This window comes from Falco rusticolus, chromosome 4 (genome assembly GCF_015220075.1).
Source record: "Falco rusticolus isolate bFalRus1 chromosome 4, bFalRus1.pri, whole genome shotgun sequence".
NCBI classification, from domain to species: Eukaryota; Metazoa; Chordata; class Aves; order Falconiformes; family Falconidae; genus Falco; species Falco rusticolus.
This window is the reverse complement of record NC_051190.1, coordinates 21,564,315-21,589,207: the sequence shown is the minus strand read 5'-3', so window position 1 is coordinate 21,589,207 and position 24,893 is coordinate 21,564,315. Positions and strand designations below refer to the sequence as shown.

At 43.7% G+C, this 24,893-nt stretch overlaps 1 protein-coding gene across 6 annotated transcripts in view; it reads right to left on the bottom strand.

The window, feature by feature from the left end:
- Positions 1–24,893, bottom strand: part of CNTN4 (contactin 4) — a 339,145-nt gene that overhangs the window by 102,275 nt on the left and 211,977 nt on the right. For all 6 annotated transcript variants that reach the window (XM_037386326.1, XM_037386331.1, XM_037386328.1 and 3 more), the window contains one exon: positions 5,938–6,033. In XM_037386326.1, coding sequence (XP_037242223.1) covers positions 5,938–6,033 — 96 coding nt within the window. The remainder of the gene's footprint in view (positions 1–5,937; positions 6,034–24,893) is intronic.

The following is a 24,893-nucleotide window of genomic DNA, read 5'->3' as shown; positions in this document are numbered from 1 at the left end:
CATACTGAGATACCTTATCTAGTCTCATCAAAAAAGTCATGAAAACCTTCTGGTGTTCCTCCCATTTCCAAACCCATTATTGGGCTTCAGTTACTGGGGGCTGCCCAGACAACGGCCACCAGCTGCAGTGGGGACCCTCAGGCCTTACAACAAAACCAAAGCCGAATTTTAGCCATGCACATACTTTTAGGATCTTCAACTGTTCTCTTTTGTCCACTTAAATACCTTTAGCCACTCCCTGAGCTGCTACACGGTCCCTGAATGCCATGTTCCCATTGTCATGTTTACTCTTATCTTATTTTTCCCATGGAGCTTCACATGTAGAATGGTTGACACGACAATCATTAGGGCTTTTGATTAAAAAAAGGAGTGGAAATAATGAGGGAAAACCCTTCGCGCACAGGGTAATTATCTCAGAAAAATGCTAACAACCTAGGTAGGCTGCTTCTAGTTCTTACACTGATTTAGTGCATGTAAATGAACAAATGGGGAAGGCAGAAAAAAACCCAAAAGAACAAGCCCAAAAATAACCCCCCAAAAAGGGGAAAAGAACCTAAACCTTCTAACAGACAAGGCACCATAAACATGGCAGGACTGGCCCCAGGCACTTGAGCATCTACTGCTCCAAGAGCAGAAAATACGACAGAAGCAAATGTTTGATTTGCATTTATTCTGGTTTTCAGTCCAGGGACTTCCCAAGCTCCAGATGAACATTTATTTTCCAAATTTCCAGCACTCAGCATGCACTTCATCATAGGAGGCCACCACATCATTATGCTGCTTAACAAAATGTAACACCAGAATGCACTGACCTGACAAAACAGCGACTCCCCGCTGAAAGCAGGCTGCAAGAAACACACATTTCATTTTCATCTTGGGGAACCGGGGGGGGGGAAGCCTGGATTCATATGCTGAATCTCCAACTCACATTAAGCTAAAAATCGGGACAAAACATGGCGATGCCCAAATTGCTCTGTGCAAGCTGTACGCAGCCCATTTTGTGATGCTGAAAATACTTGTTAATCATTTGGACTCATTTTCAGGATGAATTTCTTACAGCATATGAACAGTAGGAAGCTCTTTATTTGGCATCATTAAGAACAAAAAAAAAGAAAAAAATAGAAACCCTCAACTAATGCATGTAGGCCAACATAATTTCACTTTTAGCTGCCAGCTCTTTAAATGTGGATGTTTCCAAGTAGCAAAGTATTAGAGCGAACTGCTGTTGAAAGGATAAAGGTCTGGACGCAGATCAACATCTTTTTGTAAAATCCACAATTTTTAAGGCCAAGATGACCAACAGTGGACAGAAAATAATTCCCTCCTAATTTACTAATTTTCTTTTATCAAATCTCTTCAGCTAAGGGGGGCTCTGAGCCTTGCCACTTGAGCCACCTCCAAAGAGAGCAAACGCTGGTGTTGCTCCCTCCTCAGACACTTGGGAAATCTTCCCCATCAGGCAAAAATTCTCGAGCCTGTGTCTCCGACACCCAGGAGGACAGCCTAAGTTCTGTGCTCAGGCACCAGCCAGGGTATTTTTTTCTAGGCTTCTATTATTCCAGTCAATACCCTCATCATCAGAGCAACAGCTGTTCTCAGATTGAACAGTTTTGCTTTCTTAAATTTTAAGACTTCATTTTCAATGCAGATCAGAAACTAAAGTAAAAAATAGTAATAATATAAAAGTATATTTCTTTTCCCCCAGATAGTCCTACACTTCAGTGTTGGTCATTAATGTCTCCCGGCACTTTTTGCAAGGATGATGAAGTTAGGTTGGCTGTCCTAATCAAATTCTAAAACCAGTAATTGCATTTTCTCTATCTTAATGCCACTCGCTCTTTCAATGAGATGTATTACTTTTCTCTTCAAACCCGAACGTTTTTTATTGTTACACTACAACACTGAATACTTGCAATGTTACATCCCAGCAGTGGCATATCGGGATATTGGAAAGAACTGATCTCTACAGCTTTGCTTTGCAAACACGGCCTTGGACCCCGGGGACGGAAGCTGCCCATGAAACACGGCCCTTCTCTGACATGCAGCTACTTCCCAGTGATATCTGATATTCTCTTATGAACCTCCATCTGCCCAGAGCTGGAACAGGAGCTAGCTGTGGTAATTGTGCAGTGGCTGCTGGAGACTGAACAGCTTCCATTACACCAGCAGACAAGCAGTTGGCTGACAGAAATGCGGCGCACATTAACTTTGCAGTTGCGACTTTTGAAACCCATCCTCATTTCTAAACTTAGGAGGAAGGAAGAAGGAAAAGGAAAAGAAAATATTGCCATTGAAGAGATTAATTCCTGCAGAACAAGGGTCTCAGCCTGAATTAACTGGACTTATTTTGATTTTCCATTAAATACTTCCTATGCAAACCAGAAAACAACAACCGGCATGACTCCAGCCCAGCTTAGTTACAAAATCATAACAGTATCAATTTAGACCTATTGTGCATCTGGCTACAATTAAGATCATTTTCTAGCTGGAATAGAGCAGGTCATAGATGGTGGTCATGTAGGAAGTGATCTCTCATCCAAATGATTGAGAGAAATAATTACCCTTCAGTTTTCTGCCTTTCTGGGCACCAGAAACACGCTTACCTCCCGGTCACTGTAAGATGCTCTTTCCCACACACTGAACCCAAACTGGAAATAACACCAGCACCTTTCTGGAGTGTTTTTGTACCATCAGTAGACACACCCAGACCAGAACTTTCCCCTGAATCACCTGAACAAACTACCACAAGGTCCTTCTCGTTGCTTACACCAGCCACCACCAGTGCTGCATCTCCACACAAGGTGTTCATGCTGCAGTCTTCTTGCAGCAAAACAGAAAACTCCCTATAACCACAGAGCAAAGTTTTGCTAAGGAGACAAATATGCACAATTCCTGCTTCGCCTGTGCAGTGCCTGTGTCCCTCTAGAAGATATCAGCCTACCCGCCTGTGGCTCGGGAAGCAGCACCGCACAGCTGTGGGTGCCAGCAGGAGAGGGCTGTGCAGGTGGGGTTAGTTTTTCTCACTGAAAAAGGGCATAAAAACTCATGCCACAGCTCTTCAGAGCCCTGCAGCTCAGTTTCCAGCCACCCCAGGCCTTCTTGAACTTGGCCTGTTGATACCATCCACCTTTGTGGGGCACAAAGTCTGGGGGAGGATGAGGATGAGCGCCGCTTTTCAGCCCCATGCTGAAGGCTCTCAGATTTAAAACTCAGGTTTAAGGACTGTAATGCATTTCTGTCCCAAATCTCCCCTCCCTTCTTCACGATGGAAATGACGCTAAAAATGACACTTCACACACAGTGCTGTAGACTGCAAGTGAGTTTGTAGCTGAGCCACAACCTGTCTCCATGGTTTTTGATACCTTTTTTAATACCGACCCTGGGCAGCTGCCTCATCAGGTGTGGCATGGAGACCCACCTGCAGGGGCTGAGGGGCAAGCTGCCTCCAGGCAGACCAGAGGGCACATCATTTTGGGGAACAGTTGACACTACAAGAGCCACTCTCATAAAAGTTAGATGCTGTGATAATGAGTGATTCTGTAGACTTGGTATCACAGATTTAAGAACAATCCTCAAGTAACGAACACCAGAAATCTGAGATACTGAAACTCTTACGATAATATCTGAACTAAAAGAGAAAACGGCATCTAAGTCAGAAGATAAGAGAGGTCCTAACTGAATAAATTAAGTGGGTAGGTACACTTGCAGCCAGCCAGATGCAAGCGAAGAAGCTCCTCAAGCACTTGTCTCTTCCTATCTGAGCACTAAAAGCAGCCTAACGGCAAATGGCAATTTTCATCCAGCTGATGAGGACAGACAGATTTCAAAACAGGATCACAAATTTCTTTAAAAGGAACACAGACCCATAAAAGGCCACCGCTTGTTTGTGATGTACCGAACAAGCCCCTCATGCGAGAGCCAGCTGCAGCAGCTGGTTGCTCGTGGCAGCAGTCAGCGCACGGCACATGGGGCTCATCCAGCACGCACACTCCACGCCTGACATGGCATCCAGCAAGGGCAGATGACCGACCGATTCCCTTCCTAACACTGCTTTTGATATAAATGTAACAAGGCAACAGGTGTTCAGGAAGTCAGCCAGCAAACGTAGGACTGGCACATTAAAATAAATTTGTGCTAAATTGAAAGAACCATTTTGTATTTGCTAAACATTTATATCATCCTCTTCAAGGCACATTGCAAAGTACTTGCTAGATCGAATCATAGACTCATTTAGGTTTGAAAAGACCTTTAAGATCATTGAGTCCAACCATTAACCCCAACACTGCCACGGCCACCACTAAACGTGTCCCTAAGCACCACATCTGTGCATCTTTTAAGCATCTCCAGTGTTGCTGACCCCACCACATCCCCAGGCAGCCTGTGCCAGTGCTTGGCCACCTCCTTTCGTTGAAGGAATTTTTCCTGATACCCAACCTAAACCTCCCCAGCACAACTTGAGATTGTTTTCTCTTGTCCTGGCACTTGCTGCGTGGGAGAAGAGACCGACATCCCCCCGGGCGGGATCCCACCCGGCCCCACAGAGCTGCGTGTGTCCCAGTGGTGTGGCAGGTCACTGACCATTTCCCCTTGGACTGTGGGGCTTCATTCTGCTCCCTGTCCCTGTCTTCCAGCTCAGGGGGCTGCGTACCTGGGGAACAAATGGTCTTACTATTAAAGACTGAGGCAAAGGCGGCGTTGGGTACCTCGGCCTCTTCCTCATCTTCTGTCACCATGTTTCCACCCACATCCGATAAAGGATGGAGATTCTCCTTAGCCTTCCTTTGTTCCTAATATATTTACAGAAACATCTTTTACTGTCCTTTGCAGCAGTAGCCAGGTGAAGTTCTAGTCGGGTTTTGGCCCTGCTGATTTTCTCCCTGCGTGACCTCCCAACACCCCGCAGTGCCCCGAGCTGCCGGCCCTTCTCCCGCAGGGCATGAGCTCTCCTTGCCCCACTGCGTTCCAGCCAAGGCTCTGCTCAGCCAGGCCGGTCTTCCCCGCCGGCCCGTCTTTCAGCACATGGGGATGGACGGCTCCTGCGCCTTGAAGATGTCCTTCCTGAAGAGTGCCCAGCCCTCCTGGGCTCCTTGCCCCTTCAGGGCTGCCTCCCAAGGGACTCCGGCAACCAGGCTCCCGAACAGGCCAAGGTCAGACCATCTGAAAGTCCAAGGTAGCAGCCCTGCTGCCTCCCTCCTTACTCCTCTGGGAATGGAAAACTCTGTAGTAGTAGAGTTTCTCCATCATTCTGCCTAGACCTTCAGATTATGGTTTCCAGAAAACCAGATGTAGGTGTGAGCACCAGCAGCGAATACAGTGGTGTCTTCAGCATCCCTATGTAACTTGCTGGCACGTTCTTTCCTCCTCTCCTACAACACTCTCCCTCTGATAAAAGCAGCAGGAAGAAAATGTATTGCCATTCCAGAAATAAATAACCATATGAGACCTGGACAATTGCTAATGGATCCTAAGTACCCAGGAGACAAAAGCAGCGATAATGAGTGTTTGAAAAAAAATAATGAAAAGATGATGCACATAAGTTGCTCTGTCAGCACTCTTCAACCTTTTTGCAGAAGACACACCCAGGTCACATACAGAAAGGCTTCTAAAAGTTGCACAAGATCTTGGCCAAATCTTCTATATATGCAAAATATTGCTTTAGTTTCCATCAGTTCATCTCCTAAAGCACATACTTGTTTGCAGAAAAATTAAGCTCTTTCTCTGCATTTACATCCAAACCAGAGATCTCCCAATGCATTTAGTCAACAGGACCACACAGCATGACCCATTCAGTCAGGCCGGCACTGTCACAGCCTTCTCCTCTAAGGTGGGCCATTTTAAACTTCCTAGAATGAAGAATGAAGAAGGTGATTCTCCTGAGAATGACAACCTTGCAAACTGCTGCTGAGTGCTGAAAGCAAGAGAAGGAAACCACTTTACCTCCAGAATGTGGTGGTGGTCCACACAGCAGCACCATGCCCTGGCCCTGGCGGACAGACACCGTGCTTCTTGTTCTGGTCTTGAAGTTCTCAAGATCTGCCAAGAGAGGAAGAACTCAATTAATGGGAGTTTAACGGTTTCTCCTCATGAGAAGGACACAAGGTTCATCAGGACTTTGCTGCATGACATAGAAACAAAGCGACAATCAGCTTGGAAGGTGGGTTGGTGGGACCTGGGTGGAATGTGGGGCAGCGGGAGGCTGATGTGCATCCAAAGCAGTAAGTGTCTCCACAGGCTGCAGAGCTGCTAGAGGGGAACAGGGGCTGATTTACCCAGACAAAACTCCAGCAACCTGTAATGCTGATGAAGAGTTTTGTTATATGAATTTATGAGTAATTACTGCCTTAAACAAGCAATTATGTTACAACCCGGTCTGTTTCCCTTCAGCAGACTTGTTACTGATGCCCCTGCAAACCATGTGTAGAAACCCTTCCATTCCATAAAGAAGTCCCTTCTAATAGCTGTATGTTAGCTACACGGCACTTAGATAATTCCTCCTTCCACCTCTCTCTTCTTCCTCTTCTTCACAGGCCACACACTGCAAAAATACAACTCCCCCTCTTCTCCCCTTGTACAATAAATTCAAGAAACTGGCTGTTAAGTGACGAGGTGACTGTGAGCTGGGCAGTGGCACAAGTGACGATCAGTGCCAGCCGCTGCTACACCGGAGCACTAATGCACTGAATAACTGGTAGCCTTTTAACAGTCCCTTGCATTTCAGTTTTCTTTTTTTATTCATTTTGGCTTTCAGTATAGATGAGCTGTGGCTTGGTGATTACAAACCTGTTGTCACTGCAGTTGGGAACCAGAAGAAACAAACGGGTGATAAACACTTAACAGCAGGAACTAGTAGAACATCATTATAAGGTTAGAAGGATGAAAAATTAAGCCTTGATTTTTATCCTCTCTTGAAAATGTTTTCTGGAAGCATGGCATGCATACTTCAAATAAATGACATAAAATCAGAAGACATTACTGTTTCATTTTAGAAACATTTTTTGTGGACCCTTCCTACTAATGCCAATTTCAGGGCAAAATCCAGGCAAAAGTGGAACTACACCAGAAACAGTGAGTAACAATTTGTTCCAACACTAGTAGTCAGCATGTGATTTCCAGCAAAGTTCTGCCATATCCTTGTGCTGCACGTTGCATCGTTCCCTGGATCTTATTATTCTATTAGGTTCAGCTTTTTCACCTGTATTCTAGGGGATAAATAATGTGGGGACTTAAAAAGCCTGCTGCACTGCAGTGAATTATTTGTGAAAACAAAACCACTGCAGAAGTGCTACCCTCCCACCTTTCTGCTGCTCAAGCCCAGGGCCAGCAGCAGCGCCTACCCAAACCCTTTCCATCAGGTGTAAGGCTGCTGCATTATCAAACCCTTTGGGCAAAAAATGGGCTCACACCGGAGGTTCAAAGCTACACTTGAGAATAAAACCCATCCAAATTTAACCCAGGTATCAATTTAACAGCAGGTTCACCAGTGTGAGCCATTCATTCAGACTCTGTGTAAGCACAGGGAAACAATAAAGCATGGTTTCCCAGCCTTGAGTAACAGTCCAAGTCTGTAACTTTGAGCAGGGTGATTTTCTTTGTCCCCCTGTCCTTTTTGGCCTAGGAAGAAAAAAGACAGAAGGAAAACAGAAGATAACCCATTAGCAATGAAAATAGAGGGGTGTAATTTTTCCATCCTAAGCTCCATAAAAAAGGTGGAATGGCACTTTTCAGGAACCACTACTACATTCCTCTGGCCACCTGCCAGTCCCATAGATTTAAACATATTTTGACTGCACACAGGCACAAGATCGGATCCCGTACTCACTGAGGACAGCCACATGAAGAATAATAGCCTAAATCCAAAATAATGCCAGAAGGAATAAATGTGGTATTGGGAAACATTTTTACATTAATATTATTTCCAATAAATGAAGAAGTAAATTAAAAGCAAAACATGTCTCAATCATCACAACAGATGCTTTATATACATATATATGGACTAGAAAGAAAATTGCATAAGTATTGGTAAGTCCTAAATAATATTTAATGGAAAATTCTCCATATCTCAATTTAGCTATTTATATTTTCTTCCACATCGATAGAACTCATACATTATGCCATATGCATATACATTCACAAAACATTTTAGAGATGATACATAATTCACTTTTCAGGCCTGGATCCTAAAAAAACCCATATGCAGGTCTGCTTTGGAACAGACGAAAGAAACTGCACCAGCGCTGAGCCTGCGTGTGTGAGCCTACTTATCCAGTGCTCTAGGGAATTCTGTTAAACGCAGGGGAGGGAATGGGAAAGGTCTTTCATTACTAATTGTAAGAAACAGCCACCTGCCTGGTGACCCAGCAACTCTTGATTACTGTAGTATGGAGAGGCAGCGCATGACTCAACAGTGTAAATGCAAATCTCATCCTTTAACTTTTTTTGCAAGGCAGAAATAACCCTACTTGTTGACGAAAGACATAGCTACATATTTAAGATGAGAAAAGGACTGCTACCAGGAAAAATATTGCTACCAGTCTCTGCTTGGAGGAACAACTAGGAAACGACTGAGGAACGGTCACAATCAACTGGAGGCAGGAAACAAAGCAGAGCATCCACCACTACTGCTCGCAGTGCAAACTATCAAGCTTTGAAAGTCAACTGTCAGTTCTGAAAAGCCTCATGCATGCACTTAAAATCTGCCTCTGAGTAAACTAACAAGATTAAGATAATTGTAAGAAAGTCTCATCAAACTGATTAGACTGATTATGCTCATGCATTCTGAAATGCACACTTCAAATTTATTTTTGTGATACCTAAATTGTAACTTGAATTACCAATAATATGATCATGATTTTATTAGTAAGAAACTTCATTTAAACACCACCTTACAATCTTTCCCAAGAAATTAGGAACAATATCAGCACTGCTGAACAAAGCACACAGACCAGCAATGTGTGGATTCAAGAGGTTCTCTAAAACCTTTCCTACAAAATTTTGCTCAAATGGGTGCCCAATATTACACCGAAATTTTGTACCGCTGAATTCCCCATACATGGAGGTACGACCACTTGCTGAACAGAAGTTAAAAGCACTTGCTGGAAACCACCCCGCAGGACACTTCAATGCAGCAGCAGCACACTGACGCTTCTTTCCCCATGTTTTCTATGTTCCTTCCAGGGAAACACAGCTGCCTAGTGCCTCTCTACCCCTCCCTGGAGAGCAGGCAAGGTAAGAAATTATTCTCTGTACTTTTGACGTTAAAAATCAACGGGCAGCAAAAGGAGGAGGAAAAAACCCAAACCATCCATGCTGCAGAATGACTGAATTACAGTGTAAATGGTTTGACCATGTGTCTCCCCTGATGAGAGCATTAAGTTCCACTTTGCCTTGCCCCTGAGCCCAAAGACCCTGGCAAATATATGAGGATTTTTGTTCTTATTTGCCAATGAAATGAAAGAAACCCAAACAAGCCCCCCAAAATGCCAGAAGCCTTATTAAGCCAGCAAGCTCAATTATTTCTATTGTGGAAGAAGGTTTGAAGCAGGAATACCATAGGTCCACAGTTCCCTCAATACCAGCTCTCTTTCCACTGGAAATCACACCTGAGCAGAATTAGGTGACACTGGACATCTGAGGTTTGCAGACACCCGGCTGCTGGACCCACCACTGCGCCCAAGCAGACGACCCCCATGACATGGCACGGCTATTCGGCATCTGCTGCTGCAGGGCTGGCCTCAACTTAGCTATTTCTCACCGTGTCATACTTCACCTTTTTTTTTTTGGTTTCCTGCTCCTTCTTGTGACATTTCAGATTTGGGAGGGAGGCAGGGAAAGCCTCAAATAGGTCACTACTTTCTCAAACAGAAGCAAGACACGTCTGGTTTGCATGCAGAAGCACAGTCACGAGGAGACAATGCCATTCCTTTTTGGTTTGCTAACCCAGTGGAGGATGTAACAAAAACCTGTGGTAGGAAGCTGAATTCACGGAAATGGTGATGAGAAATTACACGTACTACGAATGATGATGATTAGCTGCTGGAATAAACTACAATAGAGAGCAGTGGGTTCAGCATCCTTGACGCTTGGAGATCAAGACCACCTTTGTAGAACATGTATAAACCCCACCTACACTTTTATCACACTCAAGCAGACAAGTTCAGTTAGGGATCAGCTGGCGGAAAATAATATGATCAGTGATAAAGAGGAAGGCACGCTGCAGGTCACTGCACACACCTAGCCTTCAGGTGCATGAAATACCGGGGAGCAGGAGGGCGGCTGGAAGCCAGTGTGACAGTATGGTGGCCTGATGCCCACCAGCAGATCTGAGAGTCCCACAGGTTTGCTGCCTGGGACCTGGCAACACAGCATGTAAGAAATGTGAAAATAATCACGTTAAGATTAATTACTAAGTACCCCATGGGGTTCTAAATACCTCGTAATAGTAATAAAAGACCCAACCATTTCAGGAGTTTATAGTTAAATGTTAGACATAATGCAATGAGCATTAGTAAACAGAAGGGAGACAAGACAAAGTAGAACAATGCCTGGAAGTGATAAGTTCATTAAGTTTTAGCATGCAGGCATCCTTGTGACTTAATTAAAGTTTTTAGGGTGTGAACTGCTTCAATTACAGGGATCTATCATTGCATAGATCAAATAAGAAAGGAGCCTTAATTTCAAGAAAAATATTCATACACAAAACAAATAAAACACAACCGGAATACGAGGGCTGCTTACAGAAATAGGAACTGCTTCGTGTTAGAGCCAGGATCCCCGTATGAGCTTTTGGTGAAAGTATATCCATTCAGCAGCTTGGGGATTTGTGGCTGGCGTTGGGCAGCCTACAACCATGAAAAAATAGTGTTTCTATTCATAGGATCAAAAAGGAAACAACGCAGCACAGCACAGACAGGAAGGATGTACACTTACCCTAACTAATTAAAGCAGCATACGTCTGCAGGAGAAATGCTAGCTCGCTTGTAGCAACGACTGACTCGCAGATCAGGCTTTTATTTTAAATGCATGACTTCACGTAATCAAGATCAGAGATCTGTATAACTGTTAGGATAAGAATACACTTGCGTAGTAGTTTTTCTCCTATTTAACTTGGACATTCTCTATTTAGAAAGCAATTGTCAAAACTGATTAAGAGAAACCACTGAGGACGAATGTATTAATGCTTTCCAATTCTGGAGGTCAGCGTCCTGCCAAAGCTTGTTGGGAGCACACAGCACTAAAGCATGACTCCACTGAAAAATGAAAAATATTATATAAGCTCCAGTAACCCCAGCATCACATGAGGACACGGTTAGTAATGTTTTCAGTGCAAAGATGAGAATAAAACAGGGAGTTCTAACAGGAGTGCAGACAGGTTATCGAGACTACCAGTTACTCAGACCTTACTTAATGAAAAAGCGAGGATGCCATTTAAACTTCTTCATTTCCATAGTAGCAATTCTAAATCAGACTTAACAGACCCACGTGAGTATAAAGCTGCATGCGTTTAACCTGTGAAAAATACGGTGATTTGTACCAGACACCACTGTACTACAGATTGCATGACTTTGGGAAAGTCACTTAAGTTCTCTGCAACAAAGTTTGCCCATCTCTAAGGACAAGTACTTAAACTGTGACTCTCAAATGAGACTTAATTAGCTAATATTTGCACAAAACCTTGACATCTGCTACAGAAATGCACTGGAGTGTGATATGCTATTGGCACGTGTATCGTAACACCCATCCTTTAATGTGAATTTGAATGTCTTTTTCTTGCATTACCAGATTTTTCCTGTAGCCTCCATTAAAACTCTGCCTTAACGCTTAGTGATATGCCTTATGCAGGTACTGGCAAGCAACACCAGTCTGATATAGATGCTTATTGCTCAGAAACGCTCAAAAGCCCAGAAGGTGCTCGCAGCAGCTGTCAACCCCATCAGCTTTTCAGTTTGGGTACAGTGCTGCAATGAATGACCTCCTTCCAAAACCTCAAATGTGGTTTAACAACAGCTTAAACAATCTGAAATGATCCAAAGCCCCTTAAGACTGGGTAGTTTGTCTCAGTAAATGGCATATGGAAATTTTAATCAAAAGCATATGGCTTTTCATAGTAACAATTATCCAACTGAGGCCAGAGTAATGAAAAGTTTCCCCAAGTTTTACGTGCAGCAATCAGTACTCAGAGCAAAGAAGATTCAATTATAAGCAAAACAAAAGAGCTGTAGCCTTTTATCCTTTACTAGGACCTACTTGGGTTTGTATTTTGTTTATGAAATTTGGTAATTATTTTTCTAAGTGACCACTAGATAAGTCCTGGAAATCAAAGTTTGCTCTTTTAAAGAAATATTTCACAGATGACATTGAAGTACGAGCAAGTGAACAAACTCCTATCCGCTCACTTCCCCGCAAGTTCCCGCGGGCAGGGGCAGCGTGAGATTTGACGTCTGCTTTCGGTATTACTATCCCTTCTTGTTTACAGCCCCGTTGACTGTGCTGTCGTTAAGCCCTCTGCCCAAGTGGGGCGGTTACCATGCCCGTACGCCGGGCCTGCTTGGTTCCCATTATCGGCTGCAACTGGAAATAACTCGGCTGCTGAACCCGGCGTGCCCTGGAAACCAGACCGGAGCGAGCAGGCTTCCCTCAGGAGGCTGCAAGTCTCAGGTCATTGGTGATCTGACAGAGAGATCCCTATTTTTTATGAAAGCTAAGCTCTGTTTTGCCTGCCTTTGTTTGCCGGAGGAGGGTTTCCATGGTTTGCTTTTTTATTGTAATGTGCAGCGTATTTTTAGAATCCAAAATGCTTTTGTAATTATGCCGGTTCTGAAATTAAGAGAGAACTTTCTATGCAACAGGGCTATTTCATAACTACTAAATCCCGAAATATTATAGAAAATTACACGAATGGTAAATGATTCAAATTCATGGTGATGGGTGTCTGCCTGCCTTTTATAAAGCCAATTTATGTGACTATATCATGCAGAGAGGTAAGCAATGCTGTACATCGCCTTGGATGACATACTGTCAAAAACTCATACACCATTAGTGAACACTTTGTCATTACATTCAAGGGTTCTTTTTCCTAATTATTAGAAAAGCAGTGTCAATGCTGTTTTTATCTATTATCCCTGTATAACCAATACAAAACTATTTTTCCTACTACTACGTTCTAAAAAAACCACACATACATCAATCACTTCTTTATACATCACTGAATTTTAATTTCCAAAAGAAAACATGACTAATACTCAGGCTTAGAGGAAAGAAAAAAAAAGTCAGTGGCTTTTATGCTGCTATATTTCACTTAAAGTCTATCTCTAGAGAGTTTTGTAAAGCAAGTTTGATAACACATCAGTGATATTGCTCTAATGAGTCATCGTTAACAGCAAGTAGCTACCGAAGCATAATACCTATATCTTTATGTCTATCTATATCTTCAAATGGATCATTATTCCTACAGAGTGACAAATTCAATGAACCTTGAAAGAGGATATATGTGCTTGAAGGAAAAACTCGGGATTGTGATGCAGGACCCCACAAATACAACCATGAGGTAACTGCGAAGGTCTTGCTGGTGCAGCTGCGGGATGGCAACAGATCCCTCCGAGGCACCAGCGCAAACCTGCAGCTCCTCCTCACCAATGGAACACAACCCAAGGCTGAGCAAAAGCGGGTTTGGCTGGAACAAAGAGAACCATGAGCAAGAACTCTATCTATATAACACAGAGATAGTACAGCAAGAGATAGAAATCAGTGAAGAAAAAGCAGGTAATACAGCCGTAGTAGCAAATGTATGAAAATACCTGCAGTCAGTCTCAGCCATGGGGAAGCCCCCCGCCACCATCAAGCTCTCCTAACACAGCAACTCCAGGCAAAGGGCTGCAGCTGCCTTCTGAAAAAGCTGGCACTACCCAGCCTACATCCCGGAGGAGCACAGAAAGGGAAAAGGGCAGACGATACCTGTGCACGCCAGCCTGTGTGCATTACTGCAACTGCAGAGCTACTGCAACCAGCAGCAACCGGAGACTGTGCACTCTAGACTTGGTATCGTTGCAACTGTACTAAAAATAAGGCTTTGATTAGGTTACTAATACTTCAGCTTAGATTATCAACAAATCCTTGGATCAGCATAGAAGGGGCTCTTTTAGACTGTATATATTCCATGCAGTGTTTGGTATTTCACCCCTGAGACTTGGTTGTACTGCGGATACACGAAACTGAATGGTCAAAAATGAATCTGGTAATTTAACAATTGACAAATTAGAACGCTAAAACTTCTTCAATGGTAATTTAGAGTACTTCTGAGTGGACAAATCACCACCTTTACTGCATACATTAAACAAACTTCAAAGCACCCATACAACAGGAAGTAATGATGCAGGTAACAGGCAACTACCTCTTCATATATGTGGAACACACAATCCACTTCCATACACAGGTATAGCCAAGACACCTAAAGTCAATTTTCAAGCATGACTTAAAAAGAATTAGAGAGCATAATAGGGTTTGCCTTCTGATACCCCTTCTGTAATTTGGAGATGGTCCCAGCAATCTAAAATTTACAATGATGTTTAAGGTTGTATTCAGTCCTTGAACTCTGAATATTCAGTCAACAGGGGTTTTTTTCCTTTTTATTAAAAAACACACAACTTATCTTAAGGGGAATCTGAATAGGCTGCCAATGACATCTTGTTGAACAAAAAAACTGACCAGAGGAGGACTGGCCAAATCTTCCTGGTTTAGACTGAATAAAGAACCTTCTACCAAGAGACAGCATCTATGCAGTCTTCCAAATTTTTTTCAACACATTTGCATACCTCTCCGCATACAACAGAGCATACTTCCATATCCTGGACAAAATACACAACCAGATGGAGAGAGAAGTCATTTGCATTGCAGCCCATGGAATAATACGACTTCATTGGCTGTAGACTATAAACTATGCTAATTTGGCCCATAAAATAGTCTTGAAGATGAGATTCTAGTGCATCTCAATCAATTTCAGATTTTAGAGGACATTGGTTTGAAGAAATCATAGCCTGTCTATATGAAGGCAGGCTGAAAGCACTTTAACTGATGACTAGCACCCACAAAAGCATTAAAGCTTTTTGCTCTTGAAACACTTGACAAGATTTGCCTCCTGATATTTATGGCTCTAATATCTCTAAACACTGTCTCTATAAAACCTGTGCCTGACTTTTTAAAAGCAGGGGTTTATGTCATCCCTTTCACAAATACACAAAGATTAAGTTCTTCTGCCCATGTCCTTGCTGTTGTGTCAAGACTACACAGTGGGCTGTGCAGTTCAGAATAAAACCCCCTTTGATACAGACCTTAATAAAATTTTAGTTTAAGAGCTGGTGTTCTAATGAATAATTTTTAGAGTCACTGATTTGAGAAATGGTTTACAAGTCTGGGGATGAAAGCTTTCTAATTTGACCTTTAGAATAGAAATTTCACTGGGATTTCTACTTCAATGAAAAAGAAAGTTTTAGAGATAAACATCTAGCCATTCCCCCATCCTCCCTCCCCATCAGAAAATAGTTTTCCTTGGAATTTATTACTGTGGGTATTAAACAAGGTACCACTCCTGCATTTCTACCAAGTGGCAAGTCCAGTTTGGACTTCTAGACTTTTCCTTCCCCTGATGGTTCCTGCACAGAAAACGCTGAATTCTTGCAAGATGCAAAAACTCTCAGGTGGGCCTTTGCTGTGGGGGTGTCTGCAGCTGGCAGGTTTTCGTGGTGGGGTTTGCTCTGAAAGCTCAACTTAGCTACAGCAGGAGAAGAGCTGTGTACCTGGAGGAGCTGGAGGTTGGAACCGAAACCAGATGTTCTCAGAGGAGGCACCACCTCCGGCCAGGGAGAAGGGCTTGCAGCTCCTCCGCCTGAGCCAGGAGCCAGTGGCAACCAGCCACACTTGGGTAGGGAAGGAGTAAGTTGGTATGTTGGTATGCGAGCCAAGATCTTCTTTTCCTTGTGAGCTCTCCTTGCCACTCGCATCTCTGACCTATGAAGCCTCTTGGACTTTTAATGTCTCTATCTGGGTTCTTATACTGAGACTGTTTAAATCCTCCCAAGTCTTTCTGACCACCGTGTCTACCCACACGACTAAAACTCCTCCTCAGGCTTTTACCTTGCATCCCAAAGACTGCCACAGCTTTTCCTCAAGCTGGCCAACAGGCAGCTGCCGGAGTCATGGATGCTCAGGCTGTGCTCAGACCGCTTTCTGCTTCCTCCATCACACGAAGCATGAGATGCTTGTCCTCACCAGGATGGCTCCTCCTGGCACACTATATCCCCAGCACCTCGCTGGGATTCGATCTTTGCTTCCAAACTAGCAACAAGGCAGCCACCAGTGGTTTTTTTGCCTTCCTTCATGCCACTCATCTTACAGGCGAACAGGGGCTCTCCGCAATATCTGCAAGGCACTCACTGTTCTCTTCCAAAATCAAATCACTCCCTTCTATGATGTTACAAAAAAAAAAAAAAAAATAAAAATCCTCCCTGACTTTATGTTCCATTTCATAAAAGCTGCCTGTTTACCTTCCTTCTATAGGAAATATTTCAGACGTTTGTTTTGAAGCAACACTTCTGCTTGAGACAAAATGCCGAGGACTCAGAAAATTTTATTTTATTACTTTAATCTGGAAAATCTGGGCAGACATCTCCCTGCGGGTTGACTCGAACAGAGTTGTTTCGCTCTCAGAATTCTTTAATATTTTTCCTAGCAAAACAATGTGTTATTTGCACACTTTCTCCCAGCACAGGTGGTTCTGCAATAGCCAGAAACCAGTACTTGTGCTGGCAGCAGGAGATACGGCACAGCCCCCTCCCACTTCATGGCTCAGCCCCAAGGTCGCAGATGCCCCATACGTTCCCCACTTCAGCATGCTCTGCTGCACATTCTTACTATGGGCAGCTAAACAAATGCAAATTCAGACTCAAATAATGTAAAAGAACGTGCCATAGGCTTGCTCACCTAGAAGTCTCAAAGAAAAATTTCCTTTTACTTGATAGAAACATAAACGGAGAAAACCCCATAGAGATCCTGATCCTCAGAGGGTGCCTGGTGGCTCAGCTTGCCTACGGAAAGGCACATTAGGATGCTAGGCAGCATCTCTTACAGAGGAGATATTTTTTATTCTGTTCATCTCTCACGTCTAATGAATTATGAAATGGCAGTCACGTTTGTTGCAGACAGGAAAACTAACATGGGACAACTTTTGACAAACATATTTAAAGCTCCTCTGTCCTTTGCATGCCAACACTGGCTCCCTAGGTTTGCTTTCCAGAAGGAAAATAGGAAAGAAAAAAAAAAAAACCAATGAAAAAGCAGCCACTAGGTTAAACTGTTCTGCACTGGCCTTGCATCCCTTCAACATGAAGAGAAATTTTCTTACAGAGTCCACCTCCGGCCTTTGGATATAGTCTCCACTTGACTGGGGGTCCTGTAACTGCTATTTTCCATACATTTAACAACAATACTGATTTGCATTGATACAGAGTCAGTGAGGATCAACCGAAGGATGACTATTATTTCTTCAAACTAGATAAAGAGCATTATTTCATCTGACAGACATGAGGATTTACAGCCAAAAGGGAGGATGTTATAAGAAGCATCCTAATAACTGAGGAAATAACACAGATCTCCCGATTCCTTGTCCTATTCTCTATTCACTGCACATAAAAGACCAGAAAAAGTGGTTACAATATGCTACAAGAACACATGCTTATGGCTTTTCAGATGTTTGTGCCACCCTAGGATCAGTTATTGCAAGATGTTTGGAAAAATTTGTAACGGGAAAGAACCTGGACCAAAAGAAGCCCTAGCTGCAACCACAGATGTTTACATGGTTTAAAGCTCGTCATGGATTGCCCGAACAGCAACAGTTCACAGACCTGACGCACCTCTAATGGCTATAGTGGAGAGAGCAAGCAGATGGAGGCTACTTGTTAAAGAAATGATGCCCCAGATGCACTCCTGCATGGTGAAAGAGTGGTGGATGCGTATGAGAATCCCGAGCAATGACCACTGCAAGGGACACGGCATGCCTCTGCCCCAGCTGCCTATGACTACACTGCAGACAAAGCCTCTACAGTCTTGCTAATAAAAAGTGCAAGGTATTAACGTTTGCAGGAAATATCCTTACGAACTCTAATAATTAGCTGTAAGTCAGGGGGGAAGATCTATTCTAAATTTATGAGTTTGCAGTTGGCCAGGCCCCATTTTGTCTTTTCAAGAAAGTATGCTTCAATCTCACTGAATAACTGAGTTCACTGAAGGGTCACTGCACTCCAGGCTATTTCATTTATTGTCAAAATAATAATTTAAATTTGCAATTTATTTTCCTCTCTTATTTATGCGCCATTCTAGTTGTCATCAGAATAAGCCACCTGGACATCAGGATTTGCAGAGGTAAGACTGTACTCAGTGAAGGTAGCTGGACTATACTCCAAAGTTATGCACAAAAAACCCTCTAATAACATCTACATAGCTATTCAACTGTTCCGATCCTTGGCTTTGATTTAAGAAAAAATGATCAGAAAAATATTCTGTAAATACAGCCACAGTCAGAGGATTAATACTACTTCTAAGGATACATCAATATTCCCAGTATACTACAACAGTCATTCTCACTTTTAGCCTTCCAAGAGCAGAATAGATGTCAAGTGATGTGCGCTGATTCTCTAATAACCCAGTGGTAAGCAGCCAAACAGGCCACCAACGGGACCTGCCTTGCAGGCAAGTTGCAAAGGCTCTAGGAATGAGAGCGAGAACAGGAAATTTTTGCTGATAAATAGCACAATAGCAGGTCCTGCACAAAGCCACGGGGAAAGCAGGGAAAGAAAGACAAAGTCCTGCTCTCTCCTCAGCTTACCGCAGGAGCTTTACACCATTTTCGTTATGATCTGTGCACTGAGCATATAAAAAGCAGAGTGGTATTAAATTAGCAGGTGAGATATTAAAGTGACTGATTAAGCCTAAGGTCAGAAGATCTTCAAATGGAGAGAGATCTACTCCACTTCAAAGTGAAATTGTGCCAAATACCTGGGCTCAAAACCTGAATACTTACTGCTTTATCCAGAACATCAGAGAAAACAAGAAATCTCTTTTTTATTTCCCTGCACATGCAGTCAAGAGTTTTCCACAGTACCCTGATATGATTTAGCACAACGATAATTTTCTCAAGGCTAGAAAAAAATTTCACATAACAGCAGAACTTTTTGCAAGAAAAGCTGACATCGTTGGATCTTGGCACACAGGGATCAAATTGGTCCATTTAGGCATTCATTTTAAACCAGCACCTACACATCTCCATTTAGTTCTTAAAGATCCCCTCCTGAATTAAAAGAATAGTAATTTTGGATATATTTTACTTTGCATATTAAAGACAAAATTAATACATATGGAGAGAGATGGGAAAAAACCACCTATCAAGCCTGTGCCTTGCTGTTCCCTAATTTTCTAAACTACACGAGAAATGGTGGCGCTGGGACTGACCTGTGATCTAACGCTCTCCTGCCCAGCACGGCAGCTCCTGGCCACAGCCCTCTGACAGCTCCCCGCGCAACGCTCCCTGCTCCCAGCAGCACCATTTCTGCATGATATAAACTGAAATACACTTCCTAAATAACACTGCAGGTTTACAAGATTACTAGCTTTGAGAGAAGGTGCACTGATTATTTACAAATGCCCTGCCACGGCTTTAAGTAATAATGTATTCATCTTATTTATAACCCTTGGGTGTAAACAAAGCATGTATAAATCCTGTGTTTCTGTTCTAAGTTAAGGGTCCTTCTATCACAGATGAAAGTAAAGTAGGTTATATATCTATCCTTTGCTACATACTCCCTGTTGGTCCTATTCATCAAAAACATAAAAAGGAGAAAAAAAGAAAAAAGAAGAGCTTATGTGAGGCTTAGCCTACTTTTCCTCCCATTGGAGACTGCATGGCAAAGGTGCAGAGGTTGGGAGTCGGTTCTACAATCCTGACGACCACACTTCACACAGCTGAGTTAAGATTTCAGGAGAGAGAAATACTGGGAAATATGTGACTATAGAAAAATACAAATAAATTTCCCCGTTCCCTTGTTGAGCACACCCCCTGCACCCCAGCCCTGGGGGTCCCGGCAGCAGGAGGGTCTCACTGTGGATAAGTCCATCAAGTCCTTTTATCCATATAAATGGTATTTTGCCTTTAAAGGGCACTGGAGGAAGAATCGGGGACTCTACATGCGTATAGGAAACAACACTCTTGAGCCAGATTTGTCACAATTAGCTCCAAATCTTCTCTGATGGCCTAGTTAATTTTAACATTATAACTTTGCAGAAACAGGGACACAACAAATAGCTTGTGCCCTGCTCCTACGAGCTGTGACCTGACAGCTTCACGTGCATTGCTGTGCGTGGAGGCAAACAGGGCTGGCTTGCACGTCCCAGCCACTTCGGTGGGACCAGGGAAGCCTGGGAAGATGGGGCCTCCAGCAGCGGGCAGGAGTGCACTTGCAAGCTCCAAAAATAATGTTTTAATTGCAGAGTCTCAGGAGCTACAAAATAACTGTTCCTGTAGGGATAATGAAAAGTTTTGGAAAGCTCCCTTAAAAGAGAATCTGTACCCAGACGGATTTATTTATTGGACCCAGAATTTAAATTGTGTCTTGTACATCTGGGAAATGTTATAGAGAGTTTTTTAGCTTCCCTGGAAGCTGAGCTAGGCTGGTCAGCCAGAGGAAGCGGAGGCAGACCCTGTGCAGCGCGGCACCTCGTCCTGCCGCCGCAGAGCCGCTCCAGTGCACCCCCGGGACGTGGCTCTGCCAGGCTGCAAAGCGGGGGGAAAGAGACAGCAAAGGAGATTCTGGGATACGTATGGTGAAGCAGGCTATGTTAAGAAAACAACTTCCTAAAGACATAAGAAAAACCCAAGAAAATTAAATTATTGAAGGCAGATTCATGGGCCCTGATGTAAGCAACTCCGGCTGCTGGCTGGGAGCGTTCTCTCAGAGCAGTGACAGGCAGCCGCTGATGAAAATGCCAAGAAAAAAATGAATTAACCTATGGGAAAAGCTGCAGATTTGAGGTCCAGGCTCTGAAAAAGCTGAAGGGGTACCTGAGCGAGAAATAGGCAAGCGTGCTATTTCAATACTGGCGTGAAACCCAACCCTGGGGCGCTGGCACGGACATCCCGCAGCGGTGGCCACTGGCAGGGGTGCCACCCCACCTTAGCGCAGGTGGGCAGCTCCCACCCCCACGTACCCCACAGGAGCTCTTCACAAGTGGTCTCACAGAGTACCTGAACCAGGAAGGAGACAGGGAAACGTGCCAAACTGGGTTTCTGCCCTTCACGAAGCAGAAAAACTCAAAAAAAATAGACATCCCGAAGAGGATGAGCAAGGGTGACCACTGAGGTGCCAAGGGACACGCACAGCTGCCATCCCAGCTGCAGTCTGACTCCTGAAAAAAAACCCAACCCAAACCCTCCGTCTACTTAATTTCCAGGACGTTTAAAACACATCATCTTTTCTCAACACTCAGATGTTAGTAATCACTGCGGAAATGATTTAATTTGCGTGCCGAATGCTTCATTCAGCCGAGCGGCAGCGCATCGCTTCATTGATCAATCAATGCGATTGTTGTTGCGCTTGTTTGTTTAGGCAAGGCAAGGCAGATACTTTGGTGGTTCTATGAAAATGTTTTCATTATTAATTGTTCTTGAAAGAATTACTTCATTGATCATTTAATTGCCAAAAAGAAAATGAATGCACTTCAGGGCAATAAGAGGGTACCACAGTAAAGAATTTGAGCAGCAATTATAATTTGTTTCTTAGCAACTAATAGCAAAAATTATGGGATTTGCTTGGGTACTAGATATAACAGGAATCATTCCAGCAATGGGAATACTGAAAAAAAATCCTTTTCAGTATAATGTTGGGAGTAATCTTCTTTTTCTACCATCAGAGTGAAATTATTTTGGGATGGGAGGTCAAAGCCCCAAAGTATTCTCATTGCAACCACATTATTTCTGTATTTTCTGCTACCATTTGCACTGCACAGTGCTGAGCCCTAGCTGCTAATTCATGCGTAACAACTATTTTCACAGAAACACTTCTATAAAACAAATTCCTTTAATAAAGTGCAGGGGGAAACAGTTTCCAGAAACAATAGTGTGGTCCCCTGCAGTTAGGAGTATGTTCACTGTAAAGAAGATGAAAGTTAGCGCTTCTATAAATGAAATTACACAATGGAAAACGTACAAAAGGTAAGTGTGAGGCTGCTGCCCTGGTTAGCGGTGGAAAGAAGCCCACCTCCAAACCCTGCCCTCCAGGCACTGTTTAATCTCCACACATAGTATAACAGTTCAGGCTAAATTCCACACACAAAATCAGCCATCTCGCTTGACCAGGGCTGTCTGCAGGAGGAGGAGGAGGAGGAGGAGGAGACCTTTCCCCTTTCATCTAATCTCATCTGCCCACAGCTCCCGGCTTGCAGGGGCAGCACTGCAATGCTTTGCTGCTGCTCCAGCATCCTCTGAGGATGCTGCCCTTCAAGCCCTGTGTCCTCTCTCCTGAGGCCTCATTTCTGTTTTAAAAATTGGTACCTCAGCCCTCTGGACATCTCAACATCATTTTTGCCAGCTGCAGAAAATACCCATAGCATTAGCACGGACATGTTAAATTACAGATTTGCAGAATACTCCTTCATAGAAAATTGCTACAACTTGGAAAGGCACTGATTTCAGAGAAGCACCTCTGCGCAGAGCAGGAGGAAGAACACATCCACTCCCCCAGCATGGGGGTGTGACAATGGGCAAAATGCTAAACCCCCTGAAAAGTAGATCTCATTTCTCTAACAACTCATGTTTCACAGACATCACTTTTCAGCAGTTTTTATAACAATGGGGGGCAAAACAATGGTATGACTGAAAAACTGCACCAATTTGAACTTGATTTTCCTCTTTGGATACTCATTTCAGAATCAACAACATGCAAAAAACATTGGTAGTGATGAGAAAGGCAACAGCGACTGCATGGCTACTCGCCCACTCTCCAGAGGGTTTATTTTTAAACCAGCATTACTGCAGGTAGCGGTGTCTTTGTGTGTTTTCAGGTTAAACTGCAAATCCTGCTGAGGAGTTTAGGGCCAAATTGAGTCTAGTTATCACAGCAGGGAAAGGATATTACATCTACCAGCACTGGAGATGGCTCCACGGGAGAAAACAGGGGTCATCTGCCAGGAGAGTCGAGCGCAGCCTTGGCCCCACCTTGGGGATGCATTAGCTGTCGCAGGCGGAGGCAGCGATGGAGCAGGCACAGTCTGGAAATCCCTGGGCTCGGGGCACAGGGAGCCCAGACTGACCCCTCTGCACTGCAGCTGGAGATGTGCAGAAATGGCTGGTTTCAAAGCTTTGGCGGTAAAAAACAAACTGCGGCCTCAGCAAGGTAAAATATCAAAGTTAATCGCTAATTAGAGACGTTATTCTATAGGTGCTCTTAAATCAGCTGCAAGGTAAGAGAGTGATTGCCATTCTCTTTGTTGGGGAGGGTCCTGTCTCGCTTATCCCATTGCACCAGCACAACCGTAAAAGAAAAGATCTGGACATTACAAACAGATTACAAACAGAAAGGAAAACCTTACACGTAGACCTATTTCCTCCAAACCCACTTCCACCAGTGCTGCTCATATTGAACAGGTTTGACAATCTGGCCCCTTTCTGCTTTACAAACCTTTGGTTAAACAAGAGCAAACCCAAAGATGGTAGAGCAGCATCACCTGGAAGCTGGCACTCCCCACCCACGGTGACAGATTGAGGGCTTCTGCAAAGGTGTTTCTGGTGAAGAGGTCAGGCTCACCTGCCCCAAAGCACAATCCTTTGGACACGTACCCCACTCAGTGGTCAACAGAAAAGGAAGGAATAGGTTTTGAAAGCCTTTGGGTCCTTACCCTCACAGGGCATGGAGTACCAGCATACTCCGGATCATCAGTAGCTGTTAGCAGGTAAGCTTAGTGCTGGCAGAGGCCACTAAAATAACAGAAACTAAATTTTAATACGTAGTCCACCAAACACACACTCCTGAGAAGAGGCTGCGAACGCTGCCAGGACAGGCTGGCAAGCCTCCCAAGGGCACGGCATCAATGCTGCCTCGCACTGAGGACAGACAAGCTCTTGAAGTCTTTGCTTGGACTCTGTGATTGTATGTCTACGCAGATGTGGGTATAAATGCAACTTTCAGTGCTCATGTTCCATTGTGTAAATTATTTCACAGTCGGCAGCAATACTCCAGCGAGCACACTCACCAAAAGCGCATCCTGCTTGTGGCGCAGTGCCCTGCGCTGAGCTGGACCACTCGTGCCCACGGCTGAGAGCTGCTCAGCACCTTCCAGCCACACCAAAGAGAACAGGAGCTGAGCAGGCGGAACAACCTGCGCATTCATCGCTTTCTGAGGGGTATGGTCCAACCCTGGTGCCACTAGAAATCAATACAAGTTTTATCTTTGACTTAAACAGAAGCAGGATCCGGGCCATAGTAAACAGCTTTAATCATACGTCTGAATGGGTGGGAACATCTCTGAAGTGCCGCATCAGAGCTGCACTTCTTTCCAGCCATAACTTCTTATTGATTTCAGTGTTATTTCCGAACAGAAACTACACTACAGTGAATAAAATTGTCAAGCTAAGCCCCATCCCCTAAAATAAGAAGCACATAATTTAATCTAGTTCAGCTGTGTTTTCATATATCAGTTTGGAAAAGCCATTATTAGAACCCATACTCAGAGTTTAAAGCTTTTTTATTATTATTTTTGAGAGCCTGTACCACTATAAGCATAGGGTTTAGGGTATCATTAATCCATATTCTGTTACTCTGGCACAGCAGAATCCTCACTTTCCAAAAGTATATTCAATT